Source organism: Seriola dumerili, unplaced genomic scaffold (assembly GCF_002260705.1).
Source record: "Seriola dumerili isolate Sdu_G_001 unplaced genomic scaffold, Sdu_1.0 BDQW01000092.1, whole genome shotgun sequence".
NCBI lineage: Eukaryota > Metazoa > Chordata > Actinopteri > Carangiformes > Carangidae > Seriola > Seriola dumerili.
In genome coordinates this window covers 835,660-856,059 of record NW_019174347.1, presented here as the reverse complement: position 1 = coordinate 856,059, position 20,400 = coordinate 835,660, and the positions used below count along the sequence as shown (strand labels likewise).

At 43.5% G+C, this 20,400-nt stretch overlaps 1 protein-coding gene across 5 annotated transcripts in view; it reads right to left on the bottom strand.

The window, feature by feature from the left end:
* The window catches only part of cspg5 (chondroitin sulfate proteoglycan 5), a 54,309-nt gene that overhangs the window by 10,985 nt on the left and 22,924 nt on the right, over positions 1 to 20,400 (bottom strand). For all 5 annotated transcript variants that reach the window (XM_022746164.1, XM_022746166.1, XM_022746165.1 and 2 more), the window contains exon 3: positions 4,909 to 5,097. In XM_022746164.1, the coding sequence (XP_022601885.1) occupies positions 4,909 to 5,097 (189 nt within the window). The remainder of the gene's footprint in view (positions 1 to 4,908; positions 5,098 to 20,400) is intronic.

Genomic DNA, 20,400 nt, shown 5'->3' with positions numbered 1-20,400 from the left:
ATGTTTTTATTCCCTTTTATCTTTTCTATTTATTTTCATCTTTTATCTATTTTTTTCTTATCATTTTCATCTCTTGCTTTACTCTTTGCATTTGTACTTTACATTTTGTGAATCACAAGTCTGTCTATACAAATCAAGTTTGATTGGATGATTGATCACTGTTCAAATGCACTGATACACATCAGGTCCAGGTCAAACCAACCTGCACAAACACTGTGCATCAGGTGAGTAGTTCATCAGCCTGTTATCATCACATTATGATTCACTGTGTTTTAATTGCCAGAAATGATCGGACACGGTCTATCGCGGCGGAGCTGAAAACGACGCCAGCCGTGAAACAGATTCTGAAACGTCTCACAACGAGGATGCATCCATCTTCTCTTCCCTCTCTCCCTCCTTCAGTCTCTCTCTCTCTGTTTTTCTCTCTCCATCTTTGACCGGGATGTTGGGTCTGATCTCGACTGCGGCAGAGAAACACTGCGACTGCAATTACCCACAGCAGATGGGGGAGTGTGGGAGTCTCATGTATTCATGAGCCTTGTCAGCAGTGCACACACACACACACACACACACACACACACACACACACACACACACACACACACACACACACATCTCTGAATGTGTCATGCTGAGCTTTTTTCTCTGAAGCCACCCTCTCTCATTCCTCCTTCTTTCACTTTCTCTTTCCCTCCCTCCTTCAAGTTTCTCCTTCACTCCCCCCTTCTCCCCCATTTCATCCTGCCCTCCTTTTTACTCCTCTTATCTGTCACCCCCCCTCACTTTTTTGCCGACCACTTGATGAGGTTGTGTGTCTCTTTCATGCTGTACTGTGCCACTACACACACACACACACACACACATACACACACACACACACAAACACACGCCCCTCAGGTTGCACAGCTGTATGTAGGTCAACCCCGCCTCCCCGTTTCTCCCTCCCTCCCCCCTCTCCTGTTCAGACTGCCCTACTTTCAGCTGGATCCAGAGTACCAATGACATCACCCTTTTTCTCCCTTTTTTTTTTTTTTTTTAAATTTCTGCTTGCTAGCATTACAGCTGCTACTGACTCCACCACTTTTCCTCCTCACCATCATCTTCATCCTCCATAATCTCCTCCACCGCCACCAGCCTTGATAACCTTCCTCCTGTCGAGGTAAAAATAAATAGAGCCTGCAGCGAGGGACTCTGGTGTTGCAGATTTGGTCCTTTGGTTCACATTTGCATCCGCGGCGCTCGATCGCCGGGCTGCTGCTGCTGCTGCTGCTGCTGCTGCTGCTCCACAACGGCTCTGTTGCTAGGGAGATTGCTGCTAAAACACCGGCACTGGCAAAGCAATACCGAACCCGCTCACCCCCACCACCCTTTTTTATATTCAATCCAGCCCTTCAATCTGCCTGTCACTCTCGTTCTCTCCTTCAGTTTATATTCAACCCGCCTCCCTCTAACAGCCCGCTGCGAAAGGAGGGTTCTTCAGGGTTCTTTAATGGTTCTGTGGTTCGGGTTTCGACGTAGCATGTTTTGATTCGAAGACGCATTTGATAATATTAGAGTATCTTACCCTATAAATAGTTTTCAATCTTATTGACGATCATTTGAGGCCTGAAAGAATAATCTTATTCCATATTTCACAAAGATGAGCAAAAAGATAAATCTAAGAGAAACAGACAGTAATTAATATTTGGAGGTAGTTGTTGTTGTTTCCTCTAAAGTTACACTGCAAAATATGCAGACGCAGGTATTTATCATTTAGCATTTATCCTTCACAAACACTGTGAACAGGCTGCGGTGCTGTTACACCACAAACACAAACGTGCTCGGGGTGAAAGAGTGAGCTGCAGCCCTGAGATTAAGTTTCAAAAACACGGAGGCTCCGACGCTTCCAGCAGCTCACCGTGTCTCCGGTGAGTAAATTTCTGTTCATCACCACAGGCGACCTTCACACCATTTTATAAGTTGTCAGTATAAAAACATTATGACGAGAGGAAGTCTTTTTCTCTCTTCTATCTTGATTTTCTGACATTGAACACCTTTAAATCTTTTGTATTTTTTCCCCACTGCAACATTAATGTTCGTCACAGAACCATTTAGGGTTTAGAGAACCGTTGCGAAAGGTTTTTATAGCACTATATGTTATAATAAAAGCAGCGGAGCTTGATGCTGTGATAAATATCCTCAATGTTAAATCTCACGATGCTGTAAAACCCTGAAGAATCTTCTCCTGCTTCTTCACTGAACCTTTTGTAATTCCCTCAGTGAACACCGGTCTTCCCGCCGTCTCCCTCATCTGTCTTGTCATCTGGTTTTCCGCCGGCTGCTCAACATCAGCCCCCCCCCCCCCTTCATCTCCTCCTGCATTCCTTCATGGTCTTCCTCACTACGGACAAAAACATCCGACCCCCCCACCTCCATCAGACTGTCCTTGTCTCTACCCCCCCAATCTGTCTCACGTGCCCTCCTCATCCTCTTGTTCCTTATTGTCCTCCTTCTCTATCTTCTCTTTTATTTTCTCACCTCCACTCTTTGCCATTTCGTTTGACTGGCAGCTCTACGACAGCGGACTGGATAAAATCCGAAGAAGAATCTTCAAAGACTCGATCAAATCTCAATTCAATCTATTTACATTTTTGATTGTGGTTCACATCGTACAAGCTGAACAAGGAGCTGTGTCGTTTCTGGAAAACCGTCTCTGTTTATATAAGAAGAAAAATCTTAAAAATGTTTCCTGTCGTGCAGCAGACAGAATATTTTTCATGCAGATTGGATAACAGTCTTAGAGGATACTGGAAATACATCGAAGACATTGGAAAGTTGTTAAATCAGCTTCTGGGTTTCTTAAAAAAAAAAAAATCACTGTGTTTTTAATTTCTTTTTTATGAAAATTTGACGCTTAGCGCCGTAACGAGAATGTGATTCTGATTCTGACATGATTCAAAGTGCAGCATCACCTTCACAACCTGATGCTTCTGCTTGTATTTGTGTAATGACTTTGGTTCATTGACCAGGAGGAAACAGTCACTATAGCAACAAAACATCTATGTTTTAGATCAATGAAACAAGATTTAAAAAAAGAAAAGAATAAAAATATTAAAATAAAATGATTTCACAGGCTTTTTGAGCCTTTTTATTCATGTGAGGAGAAAAAACTGGTGCAGACAAACTCAAAATCTCTGTTCCTGTTGTGGTTGTAAAGTCTGTCTGTGCTGCAGCTGATCAGTAACGGGTTCGATCCCTGTCGTCGTGTCCTTGAGCAAGGCGGCGAGCGTGTTTCGCTTCCGTCATTCTTTCAAGAAGCGTTAGACAACTTTGAGAAGTTGCTGGTGGAAAGCGGTTCCTGTGTTCAGGACGCTAAAGCCTCGTCTCGGCTCCTGTGAAGGACACATGCTGTTGTTTACTCCTCACGCTTTTCTTCTTCTTTTCATGTTTCCGCTGAATCTCAAGCGTCCTCTTTTTTTTTATAACACGGCTCTTACTCTGCTGTCAGCTCCTGACATTTTACAAAAGGCATTCAGGCTGCTTCCTGTCAGTGGTTTCAGCTCTGCCGCGGTCATCGCCTGTTTGTTTTCTGCCCATCTCCCAGCCTCATTTCCTCACCTCTAAGCAGCTACTACATAGCAACAGACTATTTAATAGGAAAGAAAAAACAACAGCTTCTGTCATTTGCTCAAACAGGTTAAAATGAGCTCTCAGCACAGTCAATAATAATGTGTTTTTTTTTTATTTGATATTCCTTTCTTTTCTAAAATTTTTTTAATTTTTTTATTCTCCATTTAAAACAAAAGCTTGACATTCAACGATTGCAGCGAGGGAGCTGCACTGCTACATACGAAACCTCCGACCCAGAATCAGGTCGTCTGCAGGTGTTTTAGCAGCAGGTTCTCCACAAACATCCGGCCCCGACGACCAGCCCCATCAGCAACCTGCCACCCGGGGCCACCCCGGGCCACCCGGGGCCACCCGAAGATCTGCGGCGCCGCGGTATCGTTACGTGTAGGCGGGGTTCGTGTTTCTTTAACCATGGAGACTATACTGTCTTTTTTTTTGGAAGAGAAGCATGGATTCCTGTTGATCATTTGGATCAGTTGAATTTAACGCTTGTATGTGTCATGTTCTTTTTCTATTTACACCTCTAAACTTCAGGACTCTTTTCTGTCTCTGAGTTTTTTCTCGACACCACTGACGTATCGACTGAATTTCAACGAGGGCTTAAAGCTGTTGATTCTGTCTGCTTCAGATTTTTATTTCTAACAAATTTCCTTCCCCCTCTCTGCGCTCTCTCTCTCTCTCTCTTTATCGATCCGTCTGTCTCTGTCGTTCTCTAAACTTCACACTGAACACAGTTTGGCCCCCGAGGCAGCGCCGGGGCCGCAGAGCCCGAGCTTTCTGCTTCCGTCTTTAAAATTGATGGGGGGTAATGTTCCGCAGCCGAGACTCAGAATCTGGTAATAATCCTGCTGTGCCACAGTGCCTTTGAGCAAGGTGCTAAAGACTTTTTAGTTTAGTTTGATTGAGCTAAGACTTAAATTAAGACAAATGAGTTCACTATTGATTCAAAGACGAGTGTGGAGCCTGCAGGACGCTCAAAAAGGAAATCTTGACAGATGTAGTTTCACTTCACCAGCAACTTGCTACTTGAGGAAGAAAAGGTCTTACATCTTCCTTTTTTCCTTGTTAGCATCACTGAAAATAAATCTAAGGAGTGAGGTATAGCCCGAGAAAAGAAAGTGACGAATAATAATGTCACTTTCTAATAATGACTAATAACAACTGTAAATATTTCTTTATGAATTTGAGCTGAATCCTGCCTCCAAACTGGGGCAGGAAAAAAAAAAAGACGCGCGGATCAACTCCGTCCGGTTTTTGAATGATGCTGTCACTCGGCTCAGACCCTTCGCTGACTCTCACCTGCGCTTGCGCAGCTTCTTGTTCTCCGTCTTGAGCACATGGAGCTTCTTGGCGAAGCAGACGACGATCATGAAGAGCAGCAGGACCACCAGAGCCGAGGCGCCCACGGCCAGACACATCACCTGGAACTCGGTCACCACCGACTCGCAGCGAGCACCCTTGTGCCAGATGTAGTCCTGGACGTTACACCTGAGGAAGGAGGAGGAGGAAGAGGATGTAGAGGAAACGGGGGGGGTGTGGAGTCATGAGGAAGGAAAGGAAGAGAGAAGGAGGGAGGAAGAATGAAAAGGTAAGAGGGGTGGGCAGACAGGTAGGAAGGGAAGGAATCAGAGAGAGAAACAAGGGAATTGGTTAGTGATGTTAAAGCACATCTTAATGAACCTTTACGATGCTCAGACTGAATCGTGTGTAAGCATTCTTCAGTGTGTGAGCAGCATTGAACATGACAACACGCTTTGAATGCCTCCCTTTTCTAATTTGGTCTGATCATGGATGTTCAGGATTCCTCTCTGTTCCCGATTATCTTCAACTGTGGAATCTGAAGCTCTTCATACGTGGCTCTGAAAAAAAGCTTCAGATGTTTCACAACATGTTGCGTGTTACATAATTCTTTAGTGTTATTGTGAAGTAATCGACGCCAGGCGCTTCGCTCAGAAAGGATAATGTCATCACTTTGTGTCTGAAAATAGAAAGTGAAAAAAACAAAAAAAAAGAGCCTGGGGCAATTTTCAGGCTGTAAACACACACACACACACACACACACACACACACACACACACCCAGTCATAAAAGACATTTGCTCTTATAAGATCTAACACATTGCATATGGGCATCCATGTGTGGATGTACATTATGGGCACATATGTGGACACACACACACAAACACACACACACACACACAGCCGCCATCTGAGTCCCAGACTCCCTGCGTAGCCGTTTGGCAGAGTGCGGCGTCCGCCCGGGGACATAAACGACAGGCAGATGGCTTTGTCTACAGACTGTTTGGCAGTGTAAAATATCAAACCTATTTCACCACTTCATGAAACCATAACGCTGCCGAGCGACTGTTTGTTTCCATTAAAAATACAGCAAAGATTTACAGTATCAGTCTGGATTTATGGATGAAATGAGTTTTGCTGATTTAGATAAGCTGTGTGTGAATGAAAGGCAAAGCTTTACATTTTGGGAGATACATTTATTTGCTTTCTCGCTGAGTCAGATGAGAAGATTGACACCAGGAGCTAGATCCAGCAGGCGTCTACTGTAGCTTAGCTTATAGCACAATAACAGGGGGATGCACATTTCAAATAAACTGCTATCAACACCTAAAGCTCAAACACAGGTGTAGTGAGTTTTGTCTTTACTGGGAGGTTGCAGGCAAGCAGCAGAGATGCTGTGTAGACCGATGAACTGTTCACTTACAGCAGGTAACTCACTCTAAAATGACTAAATGTTTGTGTACTACTATAATTAAACAAGATACATGTAAATTCAGCTTTGGGGGTGTTGGTAGGTGTTTTTAAACTTTGGACGGAGCCAGGGTGTTTCCCCGTTTTCATCACGCTGCAACTTCTGAAGTACTAAAAACTGCAGTTCCTCCAATGACCACGGTGAGTCAATCCCCACAGACTCCCGTGTTAAAATGTCCAACTTTACAGCAGAAATAAACACGTTTAGACTGAATTTTTATACAACTTCCCTGTTATGCATAATAGAGGGTGTGGCCACTTTGAGTGACAGGTGGGTGAGCGTATACGCGCCACAAACCAGACATGCTCCGAAGTCTCGGCTCCACAGACACACCACCTCTCGGCCCTTTTATCGCTGCCGCGCTTCAGAAACCAACAACCGCGCTTCACGAATCTATAGGTGATGTCACAGGAGGCGACGTCCAACGCTATATACAGTCTATGGTTTCTGTGTCTTATGCTAAGCTAAGCTAATCATCTCCTTCTTCTCATCCAAATCTAAACAAGGAAGCAAATAACTGTTTCCAAAAATGTAAAACTATGCCTTTAAGTACATATTTGGTGATTAGGTAATTGCATGAATCAGCAGGTGTACAGGTGTTCCTAATAAAATGCACACACACACACACACACACACACACACAGATGAAGGAGTACTAAATGAATGGAGGTGTGGGGATGTACGGCCGCTCCTGCTACGCTCTCTCCATGCTGAGCAGGCTCCTTTCACCCGTCGACTTCCTGTATCCTTCCTGAATCCTTGACGCTTTTATTTTGCCAGCTGAAGGGAAACGCTGGCAACAAGCCAGGAGGCATTTTGAGAGTATGTGAGAAAGTGAGAAAAAGAGAGAGAGAGAGAGCGTTGAAGCCTAATATCACATTTTCAAGGAGACTTCGATGCACTCAACCTCGGAGCGTTTCTGCTCGTTTCGTACAAAGAAGAGGTTTATGTAAGTCAGGGTCGGGTGGAGGGACGAGGGTGGGGGAGGGATGCAAATAGAGAGAGGGAGATGCATAAAAGGAAGGAGGGCGAGCGAGTGAGGATGTGCTGGTCGTCATGGCGACCCAGCTGAGCGGCAAACGCAGCAGATGCGGCGCTGACATGTCATTCCATCACACGCACGCACGCACCCTCGAGCAGCCGTCCACAGGGGACACAGTCGTCGTGTTTTAGCGGCCATTTCTTTTCTTTTCTTTTCTTCCTCTCTTGTTTCTTCGCTCCTGCTGCTGTGTCTTCTTGAAAATCTCTTTTTCTTGTTCACCGGCTCTTTACCTCCCCATCTTTCCTCTCCCTCCCTCCCTCGTCCCTCCTTCCTCCTCCTCTTCCCTCCTGCACTTTGCCAAGCGCCTCCAGCTGAATCGTGTCTCTGCTTTCAGGGTTGTGCAACTGACATTAGGAGGAAAACACAGCGGTCTGAGGTGGATGTTCTGGTCGGGTTGTAATTGTAAAGAAATGAGAAAAACAAAACCCGACTACTCAGCTGAGCTGCACCAACAAGTATTACCAGTGTATCTACGGCCTGATGCATCTTGTGCCTCTCAGCCGTCGAGCTGAGAGTCGACTCTGTGTTTCCTTTGAGGTAAATGCTAACATCAGCATGCTAACAGGATCAACATGACGGCGCTAACATGCTGATGTGAAGCAGGTGAAATGTTTACAAGCATGTTAGCATGATATCACTTACTAATTAAAGTACAACTGAGGCTGATGGGAAAATGATAGTTTTGCAGCTCTTTGGTCATAAATCAAAAGCTTTGGACAAACTAAAAATGTTGACCTGAAGATGGCGCTAGAGGAAAAGGTTACTGGATCATCAGAGTGCGGAGGATTCATCCTCTGGGCACCATGAATGAACCATCCGGTGCTGTCAGAGCTCTCAGGGCTGTAGAACACCAAATGTGGATTAATCCGCAGCTAAAAATAGTCCCCAACAATGCACGATTTACTTCTGTTGGAGTTAACGTTTCCTGAAACTACACTGCCCAGCTGCTGAAAGAAATTATCAAGGAATTTAAAAAAAAAATGAAAGTATATATCTGCACATTTATAAAGATTAAAATTTACAAATGGCCGTCTGAGAGTCACAGGCAGGGAAGGGAAATCAGAAAGTATTAATAATAATGATAAATGTTGGTTCTGATCTTTTCAAGGGATTTGTCAACAGTATAAAAAATACAGAATGACATTGGCCTTATCCATTAAGATTTCTGGAACGTGGTTTAACAAACTGACATGAGAGGCAATGAGCTGTGTCTGAATCTCAGACGGTGTTAGGATTGAATTTCCTTCTCCAGAAGTCTCACGTCCAGGGCAGCTGCACAGAGTCAAATTGGAAATGACGCCTCATCAGGGACAAAGAAAACAGAGTTTTTTCCCTCCCCGACCCGTCATTATCTCCATCGCCGTGGCTCACCACAGCTGCATTTAAAGGGGAGTCGAAGCCCAGCAGGAATACAGAAGAATTAGCATCGGGGTGGCCCGAGCCACCTCACAATGAACTAACAAATCCCCTCAATATTTACCTGATTAGGCCGGCCCGCTGGGGCGAGAGAGGGGGAGCCAGACAGACAGAGAAACAGACAGAGAGTCTTTAATTTAACTTACAAAGGGTGACAATTGTGCAGATGTGGCTGCAGCCCTCTAATAAGACCCCCTGTTGGTTTTGATGAGGAGTAATGGAGGGTGAAAAGGGCGGAGAAGCGGAGGACAGGGGAGGAGGAGGGGGGCGTGTGAGGCAAATTCAAGACAGAGGGGTCAGCAGGTTTAGGTCCACAGGCCGGCAGGGTGCAGGCAGTGACGGGGTAGTTTTAAAACGGAACATACCGATACCAGGGAATTAATACGCCTGCTTAAAGAATAACTCCAGTTTATTAAAACTTGGGTTTTATTTTCATAGTTTTGACCAGAGTTAAGACAACACTCTCACTGAGATCAGGAAACATGCTGAGAGCAACAAACCTGCTGTCAATCAATCAGACGGACAGCAAACACCAGATTTTCTAAACCACTTAATCCAGACAAGTATCCTTTACAGATTACACCGATGTCGGAGGATTGTGCACCTCACGATTTACGGCCACAACCACAGTTCAATGCCAAAGCAGTAAATGATTTACCCTTCACAGCTACCAGAGGCAGAGAGTAAGGGTGTGGAGGTTAGGGTGGTGGATGGGTGCAGAGCCATCACAGAGTCGTCCCCATCACAAACCAGTAATTGACATCTGTGTTTTTATCAACCGTGACTACGATCTTTCCCTAAGATGAACCACACTGTAATGCAACGTGCAGACTTGTTAAAAGTAAGAATTTTACGGCCCTGGATGTGAAAAAGCTCAGATGAGTTAGTTTATCTGATGGGGAAACGGAAACATCCACGTGCATGTGCATCCACGTGCATGTGCATCCACATTTGTCTGTAAATAATCCCTCACTGAACAAGATAACCGTCTAATCACCCGACTCACTGTGTTTCTTCGTAGCGAAGTTGCCGTGTTCTGCATCTGATTTTGATAAAAAATGAAATGATCTCTTCTGTGACGCTGGCAGTCAAACTGGCAGTTTCACCTCTTCCAAGGAAGATCTGTTTGTTTAAATGTTTTTTTCCTGTTTTTTTTGTATTGCTTATGTTTGTTTGTTGGCAGGACGACAGATTTCAGCGAAGTTTTGGTTCACAGTTAAACCGTGGATCAGTAAACAGCTGAATTACTGTGGAGAGGCTCCCCGCTCAGGCGCAGTTCCAGAAATGTAGGAATCATTAACAATACAAGTCACTCCTCCTCCTCCCTTGTGGCTGCACGTCATTTACGGTAATTTTGTTATTTTAATGACAGAAAAATGTTTAGAAATCTTCAATCTGCATCTGGATCCGCATCAAAATAGTTGATGATTAGTGGAAGCTCTAACAAATTGAAATGATTTTGGAGGCTCGGTGGAGGTCCTGAACGCTGTAAAGAGAAATACATTTTCTTAAACCATGTGGATGGAGAACAAACTGAGGGGGAGAAACATATTTTTACAGGGTCTTTGGAAAACAGGAGGCCGGACTCTGAGAGCTCTGGATCTGCAGTGATGGGAGAGGGCACAGCGGGGTGTTCTCTGAATATTTTAACATAGATCATAAATAGTTGCATTAAAACGACGCTATTTTTAAACTTTTCTTCCTCGAAGCAAAGTGTATTTTCTCATGCAACAGCTGCAGAGACGGAGAAGGAGGGAAAAAGTGAGAGTGAGGTCTCTGTAGCACCCAGAGAGAGGTGGATCTGATGACAAAAGGCCAGCAGAGGACAGGCGAGGGTACAGCTCTGTGTCTCTAAAAAACTCTTTTTCTTCGCAGGATAAAAGCTAACTTTTTTTTTTTTCCTCAATGCGCCGCGTGAGGGCTTTTGGGAGGGGAAGAGAAACCACGGGTCAGGCTGAGGGCAGGATTTAAAAACTGGATTTGGTCTTAAAACACTGAGGAGAGGAGGAGGAGGAGGAGGAGGAGAGGCCGTGGACACAGAGTTTCATCTCATCTGATTAGATGGCTTTATGGGAAATTTAACGAAGGCAGACAGAGGGTAAAAGTTTATGGTCCTTTTTTGTTTTGTTTTAACAAGAAAAAGATGCCTGACTGAGGTGGGGTTAATAGAAAATAGCTGTGTGACTTCACTGGCTCGGTTCATCTCAGAGACATCACTGGGTTTATTACATTATTAGTTATGAATTTTGTTTTCTCAGTACTTCTTTTTGAAATTAAATAAATAAGTACAGCAGATAGTTTTAGCTCATTAAGCCTCTTAAAAACTATTCAAATTAAACAACATGAGAAGGGAACACTCTGCGGGACCCTACGGTTGAACTGCTCACCCCTCATACAGCCTGCTACAAAGGGTGGTGAGCAGACATGACGTTGTTTAAGGGTCCATACGTTACGCTTATACTTTATATTCGTGGTTTTAAGAACCAAAAAACATCTCAATGTAGTTTTACTCTCTCAGACTTCCCTCTGGAGCTCTGGTAACAGAGCTTATCCTGCAAAGCTGGTCCAGGTGGGCGGGGCTTGGGACATGGTTGAGAGTGGTGACTGCTTTGTTGTGACATCACAAAGTCCTGACGGCTGGTTTTAAGGGCTTGCTTTCTGAATACAGGCTGTGTGCGTTTCTCTGTGGACTGAGGCTTTGATACTTTCACAGTATTAATCTAGAAACTAGAGCTGATCTATAATCAAACAACACATGGAAATATGACTTTATGCAATACGGGACCTTTAAAAAGGATTTCAAGCCTAAACATTTGGAGCCACTGATCATATTCTGCTGAGCATTACAGTGGTTTTACACCATGACTGGCGTTTGGCATCTACAACATCTTTTAATGGTATTAAATGGTATTAAAAATATAAAGTCTTTTATGACTAGTCAGCAAATCAAAATAAAAAATAGAGCCTCAGATCCTTCTCCACTGCACTTCACTTAACGTTTTGTACTGTGTTTTATTCATCAATGGTATTTTGTGACCACAGTTGTTCTATTTGCTGCTTTAACTGTTTGTTTGCGTGAGTCAAAGACATTTTCTGCTGCAGTAACCAACCGACTTGTTTTTTATTATTCTATTATTTTGTATTTTAATGTTACTGTAAAATCACTGCAAATACTGTAAACTCCGGTCCACACTCCCGTGATGACTCACACTTGTTCTAATTAAGTTATGTTGTTTTTTGGTTCAGAGGAGCCGGGAAACGCAACGCTGCCTCAGTCGTTCTTTCACTGTCACTGTGAACATCTGGCGTCTCCGCTGTGCTGCTGATTGACAGCATGTGACGCATGTTGGGAGAGAAACTATGAAAAATAAAACAGATGAGGAAGACAGGAGCTCTGTGCCCGCGACGTGTTCCTGATGTCTGAGAGATTCAGCAGCTGAGTTTAAAGAAAATAATAAAACAGACAAATGAACAAAAGGGATAGTGATCGAGTAAAAATCCAGGCCACCTCCATCTCAAACACACATTTTAATTATGTTATTTTAGGTCAGTTGCTTTTTGTCTTTCATCAGCTGTCCTCCTAGATTTCCCAGAGGCATCCAGTCCTCTGCAGCAGATTCCAAACAAACCAGCTTAAATAAAATATCACTACGTCGGCTTCCATTATGCAGATGGAGCCATTATAACCTTATTAGTAGACACAGCGGGGACAACGCTGTTCCATTCAATCAGCCGGTAACGTTAAATCCCTTGATTTGAAAACTGAAAAGGGGGATTTATAAAAAAAAAAAAACATGACGACATAATCTCGGTTCTCCGTTTTGGCTTCGGGAGAATCCGACCAGTTCAAACCACATTTTCGTCAGGTGAAGAAGTTCTTTTTCCAGGGTTCAGGCAAAAGCACAATAATCCTGTGTTTGAATGTGAGCTCACAAACAGCGTCTGATATTCTGTGACGCTGCGTGAACATTCCTGAAAACCACAGCAGTTCCTCCAGTCCGATAAAAATCCAGAGATATACGCAGCAAAAACACCTCGCTTTGCACGTCTCTGTTTTGTTTGTCACATTTACAGAGTTTGTCTGTCAGGCTGTGTCTAAGCGCTAACCTTCATATCATCTATCATATATAAAGAGAGGCTGGGTAACACTGTGATTGAATGACTCCCTCAGCATGGATCCGCGGATGCGACTGTAACCAAAACCTATTTTGGATAAACCCTCCCCGAGTCCCCGGGGAGCGCTCACAACGCCATAAACTGCAAACCAATTACCGGTATGCAGATGTGTCCCGCGCCCGCAGTTACTACAACCAGCAGCCGTCGACGGGATGAAAGCACCTCAGCTTCTGATCCCGACCGGGAGCGCAGGAAGGAACGACACGTGCGTTCATCTTAACAATGCAAAACTACAGCTGATATCAGAGGTTGCGTCAGTTACTTTGCTTGAACATTAAAACAGTTTTCCATTAAGTCTGTTGGACAGATGAGTCTTTGAACTCGGTCCCACCAGCATTAATTATAGCAAAATTAATTTTTTTAAAAATCTGTTCATTTTAACAGGATCAGAGGATTTGTTCCCAGAGAAAGAAAATTAATGCAGTGCACTCACAAAGAGTTAAAGGTCAGTGACCTTTGACACATTAATTTCCACTGCTGACGAGGTAATGAAAGTTTTTATATTTGCTGTGTCTTAATTTTGCATGTAGGTGCAAATCAAAGCTGCACTGTGGTCACGAATCATAAGAGTTGAAGGCTTTTTTGTTTTTTTCTATCAAAGCTGATTCTGACATCGTTTATAACTTACATCAGAGCAGTTTTAGTGTTATACCATGTCAGCAAACTCTTCTAAAACAGGTTGTTTCTGTTTACAGTTAATTGCACGTAGACGAGCGTTTCCAGGATTTTTTTCTAAGGAATATAAAGTTGGAAACTAGTCCGTATTTGAGGCCAGCATGCTATTTTTTTTTATTATGAATTTAAACACAATTGCAGTTTTCTCTCAGGAGACGGCTGAAACAGCAGCAGGCAGTGTAAGACTTTACTGAAGAAGCTGGTTGGAATGGGGCCCAGGTCACATGTTAATGATAAGAGTGCACACAAGGCTTTGCACTGAACTGAACTCTGATAGAACTGGATCATCAACTGCTTTGCCGGTGTTTGACTCCAGAGAGCCAGATGTTCATATTTAGGCGTATGAAGTCTACAGTGTCCTGAGCTAAAACGTCCAGGATCTATAAGGAAGATAATTATAATGAATCTTTCAAATAGTGAATTTATAAACACAACTCATCTCTGGTTGTATTTTGTTTGTTTCAGTTCAGGAAAAAACACACCATAACTCCAGTCCCTCTGCGTATTGATAAATCTGGCTCAGATGATTTCCTCTCCACTACTCTTTCAGAATAAAAGCACAAGATATGCAGTGGAATTTGACGGCAATCGACAGATTGAACTGGTTCAATACAGGCTGTTAGCCCCGCCCACATAACGATCAATAAAGACCCGATGACTCTTGTCATTGTTTGCATGTGTGTGTACATGACTGTGTGTGTGTGTGTGTGTCTGTGTCTGTGTGTGTGCAGTGAACCTGAAAGTGAAAACTGAGTTATCCTGCTGCATGACGACTATTGCCAAAAACAAATTTGTCTGTGTGTGTGTGTGAAGTCAACAACTGAATACATCAGACCAGACTACCTTTGGCAAAAACAAAGGGGTGGGTGTGTTTGCGTGTGTGTTTGTGTGTGTGTTTGCATGTGTGTGTGTGTCTTTTGTCCTGGCCTTCTCAGCAGTCGTCATAAATCTCCTGTGTGTTTGACCTCTGGCCTGATTCCACGACCCCACGCTCTTTGACTTGGAGGTGATCCCTAATACACCCATAATCCTGTGTGGGAGTGTGTGTGTGTGTCTGTGTGTGTGTGTACGGGGGTTTATTTGTGTGTGTGTGTGTGTGTGTGAACGTCTAAGTGTGTATTTGAGTGTGTTTCCATGATGTGATCATGAAATCTAAAATGGATACAAACTGCTGTTGGTGCTCAAAGCTTCCCTTAATTACATCAAGCTGCAGGACACACACACACGCACACACACACACACACACACACACACACACACACACACACACACACACACACCCGTAAATTCGACCTGGCTCGCCCGAGTCGTTTCCATACTGGCAACAGTTATAAAGTTCTGACTCATTCTCTCGCTCAGTTTCTCTTCCACCTCCTCACTTTTTCTCTGTCCACTCTCTCACTCTTTTCTTTCTCTCTTCCATTTCTTGCTCATACTTTCTTTATCTCTTTTCCCTCCATCGCTCCTCTTTTCTCTTAATTCCCCTCGTTTTCTTTATTCTCCCAACATCTCCATTATTCTCTAATAAAGAGTCAGAATATAAACACCCTCCATGTTGTGCTTTCTTTGTGTTTTCCCCGACACACACCCTCGTCCCTTCCCTCCCTCTGTTTTCCTCTCATCTGTTTCTCCGAATATGGTCGTCGGTCCTTCAGCTCCAGAGGAGGGAGCGGTTTACGATGTCAGATCCCATCAGTCAGAGGGACAAGGGGAGCCAGCGCCAGAGATGCCGCAGATAGCTCCAAAAAGAAAAAAGAGATAGCACTGCAGTGCACTTACAGAGAGGTATAGAGCTACAATCCTACAAAATTAATGAAGTCATAAATGTGTTTTCAAACTGACTTGATCACTGGAGTTTATTTCAGTCTGTGTTTTTTTTTAACCACAAAGGAAGTGACAGTAAAGACATGAGCTGTAGCTAAACTAGCGGCAGACACCATGCGTGACAGCTCGCGCTGACTGATTTGAAACTTCCCAGAAACTCCAGTTTTTTTTTTTTTTTCCATCTTATTTTCGTGAAGTCCAACAACTTCAGCCTCTGCACAAGTATTTTCTATAACTTGAGATGATGTGTTTTCTCCTCGGCTTTCACTGTTATGAGTTGCCTGTCATAAAAAAAAAAAAAAAGAAACTGAAACTCGAGCTTATCCTGAAGGAAAAGACCTGCAGCGATTTATCACTAGCTGAAGAAAAAAGATTTTTAAAAGGGATGTTCAAATTGGAAGCATCAGGGCCTGAGATATCCTCGCTTCTACTCCCTAACATGGCCCAAGCTCCAGAAAACGCTGGATCCTACATTTCCCATCACGCAACTCAACAGCAATCTTTATTAAAACACTGTACAAAACACTGGTGGTAACACGGGGGGGTGGGGGGGGTTCTGTTCCACATATTTATTTCATTTTCATTTTTGGATGAGACACGAGGCCTCTCGGATCTGCCTGAGTAAATATTTCAGTCCTGTGCTGTTAGATGCTGACGGGGGAAACGTACCGGCGCAGAGCTTTGTTGTTGAGTAACGTGAACAGTCCTGTGAGGGACGGTTCACGTAAAAGACCAGACAGATACTGAACCACCGACCCCGAAGACAGCGGACAGGATGTGCCGGTCTTGGTAGCGAACGTGAGAAAAAAGTACTGGTTTTCTGGGAAACAGGTCCGTGGAATATCCCAGTGGATCGAGATGTTTGATGTCAGTGTGTGGGATTACATAGAAAATACTGGGTGTTGGTGTTTTTTTATGTGCACCATCTGCTGGGAAGATGTGCGTTGCCCAACAGATTTGACAAAGCTCCGAACAGACCCACCGAAAAGACTGAAACCTGATCTGGTTGTGTAAAAATCAATGAAATGTCCCTTTAAATGCAACCTTCAAAAATCTAAAAAAAATCATAAATAAATGACTCAATCAATATATTAATATGCCAGAAATAATATTAAAAGTGTTGCTAATCTATAATTGTTGAGTATGTTCTCTGTGCACAGATGAATGTACAATTTATAGAGCAGAGTTCTTTGACTGTTTTTTATCATGATGTCAATTCGTCATATAAATATATCAATAAATCCAATTTGTTAAATAGTCTTTGCCTCATTGTTTGCCCCTCGATTAAAAGGAGCATCGGTTCAGACGCAGTTTAAGCAGAGCGCGTTGAAGCAGTAAGTCGCCTGCACTCAGCGACAGTGACAGAGGTGAGCGTTCCCCCGGCAGCGGCGCAGGTACGTATATTCTGAGTGTGTGAGAATGAGATACGTCAGGCTGCTCTGAGGTCAGTAAACAGCACTTCAAAAGGGTCGCGTGTTTTACCGCTGTGAGGGCAGGAAGGTCCGAACATTCATCCTGCTGTAATTGAATTGGCCTGATGTATGAAGCAGCTTCAGTTCAGCTGCACGCACACACACACACACACACCCACACATGAACTCACAGTTTCACATGTGCACGCACAGCTCAGTCACATGTGTAATCAGACACATAAACATGCCTAAACACACACACACGTACAGAGGAACATATTGGTCCTCATCTGTGCCAGCGTTCCATTGACCCACATTGCGCCTCTGCCCAGCAGTCAGAGCGCCTCTCGGTTTCTCGTCTGACTCACTCTCAGGAGGTTCGTCACTGCTGCTATCTGCTGACTGAGGACCAAAATCTGCCCCTAAATATCTGGATCATGTTGACCGCTTAGCAAGAGTTGTTCGGCGTCGCTCCGTTTCCCTCTCAGTCAATAACACTGGCGATCTGTTTATTATTTCTGCTTCCTGCTCGGTCGTCGACTACTGCAAATATTTACAACTGTTCCTTTCTCAATGAACCTGTTTTTTTTTTTAATGAGGCCCAGTTATTGTTTCCTACAAATTAATATTTCTAATTATAAAATGCATCTGCACAAATGGAAAGTGCAAATTAGGAAAATGGAATTTAATGTTTTTAAGCAGGTCATACATTTTTAAATTATTACACTAAAACTAATACAAGAAGGAGCGGGAAGATGTACAGTTTGGTGATTATTCACTTTTATTTAACCTTCTCTCTCTGAGTACGAGCCGCTGCATAAGAGACGAATGGATTGTCAGTCATGGCCATTTTTGCCCATGAAATAAGCCTGTGTGAAGGTTAGCGAGCTAGCTAACTCAGAGTGTTATTAGAGAGTCAGCAGCATCACCAGCTGTGAGTCGTCGCTACATCAGGACGTCGCTAGCACCGTGTAGTTTGTGAATACGGTGCACACAGTTGAAATTCAACCGCAGCACTCATCACTGTAAGAGACGCCATATTCCAATTGTGCACTCGTCGGTTTCTTATATATTTCTATATTTTCTTATGCCTTTATGGTTATTATACCACCGCCTCATAATTAAATTGGTAAGTGATCTGTTCATGTTAAACATCCGCATGCAGCATCTTCTCCCCTTCTACAAATCTTCAAACATTCTCCAATTATGATTCAGAGCATGAAACTACAGCTGATATTTGACATGGAGGCGGGTCAAAGATAAGATAGGATTAGGGGTCGTGGTCACAGAATAGATATGATGTGATGATGTGGTCTGTTGAATATAACCCTGACCTGAGGTCATGGGGTCACAAAGTGTGTAGATGTTCAACGTCTTCGCCTGTCGTGTTAGTTCAGGCTGAGATGTCTGTGCTACTTCATGTGTGTGTGTGTGTGTGTGTGTGTGCCTGTTTGTGTGTAGGCAGCAGTGTTTACAGTGTCACTCAGTGTAATATTTTCTCCATCAGCTCCCGTCAGGAGGCTGATCGCCACCGCGCATAAATTTGCATGTTAATCTGTGCAGCTGTGCGCTAATTGGAAGTCTCTCCTCACTGATTGGTTGGCTCATTCATTTGATGATTATGGGGAGATGTATGTATGTATATAATCTCTGCCATTGAGCTGTGAGAAATCCATGTTTATGTGACTGATGGCACAAACACACACACACACACACTTACAAAAACGGACATCGTTACATCTCATCAGTCTGAGATGTTTGCAGTATTCCAGATGTTTACTTTTTTTGTGTATGTGTGTGTGTGTGTGTGTGTGTGTGTGTGTGTGATAAACTGGATTTCTATGCAGCCATTTTCCCCTCAACCAAGGCTGCAGCGGGTGTGTAAATTGTTTTCTATGCCTTTCATGTGATGGATCTCTTCCTGTATGAATGCTGACCGTCAGTTCAAAATGGCGGCTGAAGTCCACCTGATTATAACGCTAATGACGATATCTCAGGAGGACGTTACATCATTGACATTTGGAATCACCACAGTCTGGATTCATCTTTTTTTGTGGTTTAGGTTCAGCTTTGATGAGGAAGGTTTTGTTCCAGAAGTGAGAAAACTAAATAAAGACAGTAGCTTTTTGAAGAGACACTCTAATATCGCTGTTTATTCAATATTTATATTTTTATGGCTTTTTTAAAAAAAAAAATTTATGAACACCATTTTCCCATGAGCACGCTAAACGTCACAGCTCGGGAGAAGAAAAAAAAATTTTTTATGAACACCGCGCTTTTATGGATAGGACTAAGTTACGATCAAACTCGCACAGCTGCACTTGTAGTTGTTTCCATGAGTAATCGTCGTCTTAATGTTGCTAACATCACGAAGGTTTACATGTTTTGGAGCAACTGCTGTAGTGGATACATGCTTTTCATAAAGACGTATGAAAGAAATGTTGAATGAGAGCTTGCAATAAGTTATTGAAGCTCGTGGAAGAGAGCACGGCCTCGACCTGACGACTTGCCTTTGTCCCCTTTATTACAAGCCGTCTTGACAGTGTCGACCCTCAGAGGGAACGAGGAGCTGAAGAGTCAAAAACGCTCATTATTAGCATTATTAGCTGTAACGCACCATCAACCTTTTTATTTAGCCTCATGTCAGAGTACAAACCGCTCCACAAAAGAAGAACAGTCTGCGGATAATAGTGAGACGGGAATCGATGAGACACAAGCTAACAACCTGACAGCTTGCTAGCTCTCAGAGCTTTTTATTCCACCTTCAGTGAGGTTTTATTGAATGAAGTGATGAACAATCCTGAGAGGGAAAGGCCAGGAAGCAGCAAAAGACACGGTGTAGGAAAGAAATAAAGAGGGTTGCAGGGCTACTGGGACGTACCAGCGTTTGCATGTTCCCAGCTTGTTACGCTCACTTGCTACAGTGGCTCACCATCTACTCCTGTGAGTGCTCACTAAGTCTCTATACGGCTTACTTTGTTGTTCAGGTTTGGTAGTGGTTCCTTCATATTCCATTCATTCATTCACTAATACAGTATTTGAAAAGCTATCGCACATCTTTCCCACATCTGCAGCAGCTGTAATCCTGGACCCAGCACGCTGACGTGATGGGGTTTTTTTTTCCAAGTGTAGCTGTTCTCATCACAGATCGGGACGGTTTAATCCACAGATGCGCTGCGATTGTTGACTTTCAGATGCGGCGGCAGAGGACTCATATCGAGCTGAAACTACTCTGTGGCTTACACCATATTTTATATCTCATATCTCTTAATCCGTTTGACTTTTGACCTCCACCTAGATTCACCACGACCCTATTGGATCGAGTATTGAGGAAAGTCATTACTGCAGTTTGTGGCTGAAGCCTAGAAGGCAGGTCATACAGTAACAGGACGGAGTCGGGTTAACGGACATGAAAAATATGAATTAATATCAATCTGTAGTTCAGTGTGTGTCAGCGAGTGAGTGTTTGTGCCTTCA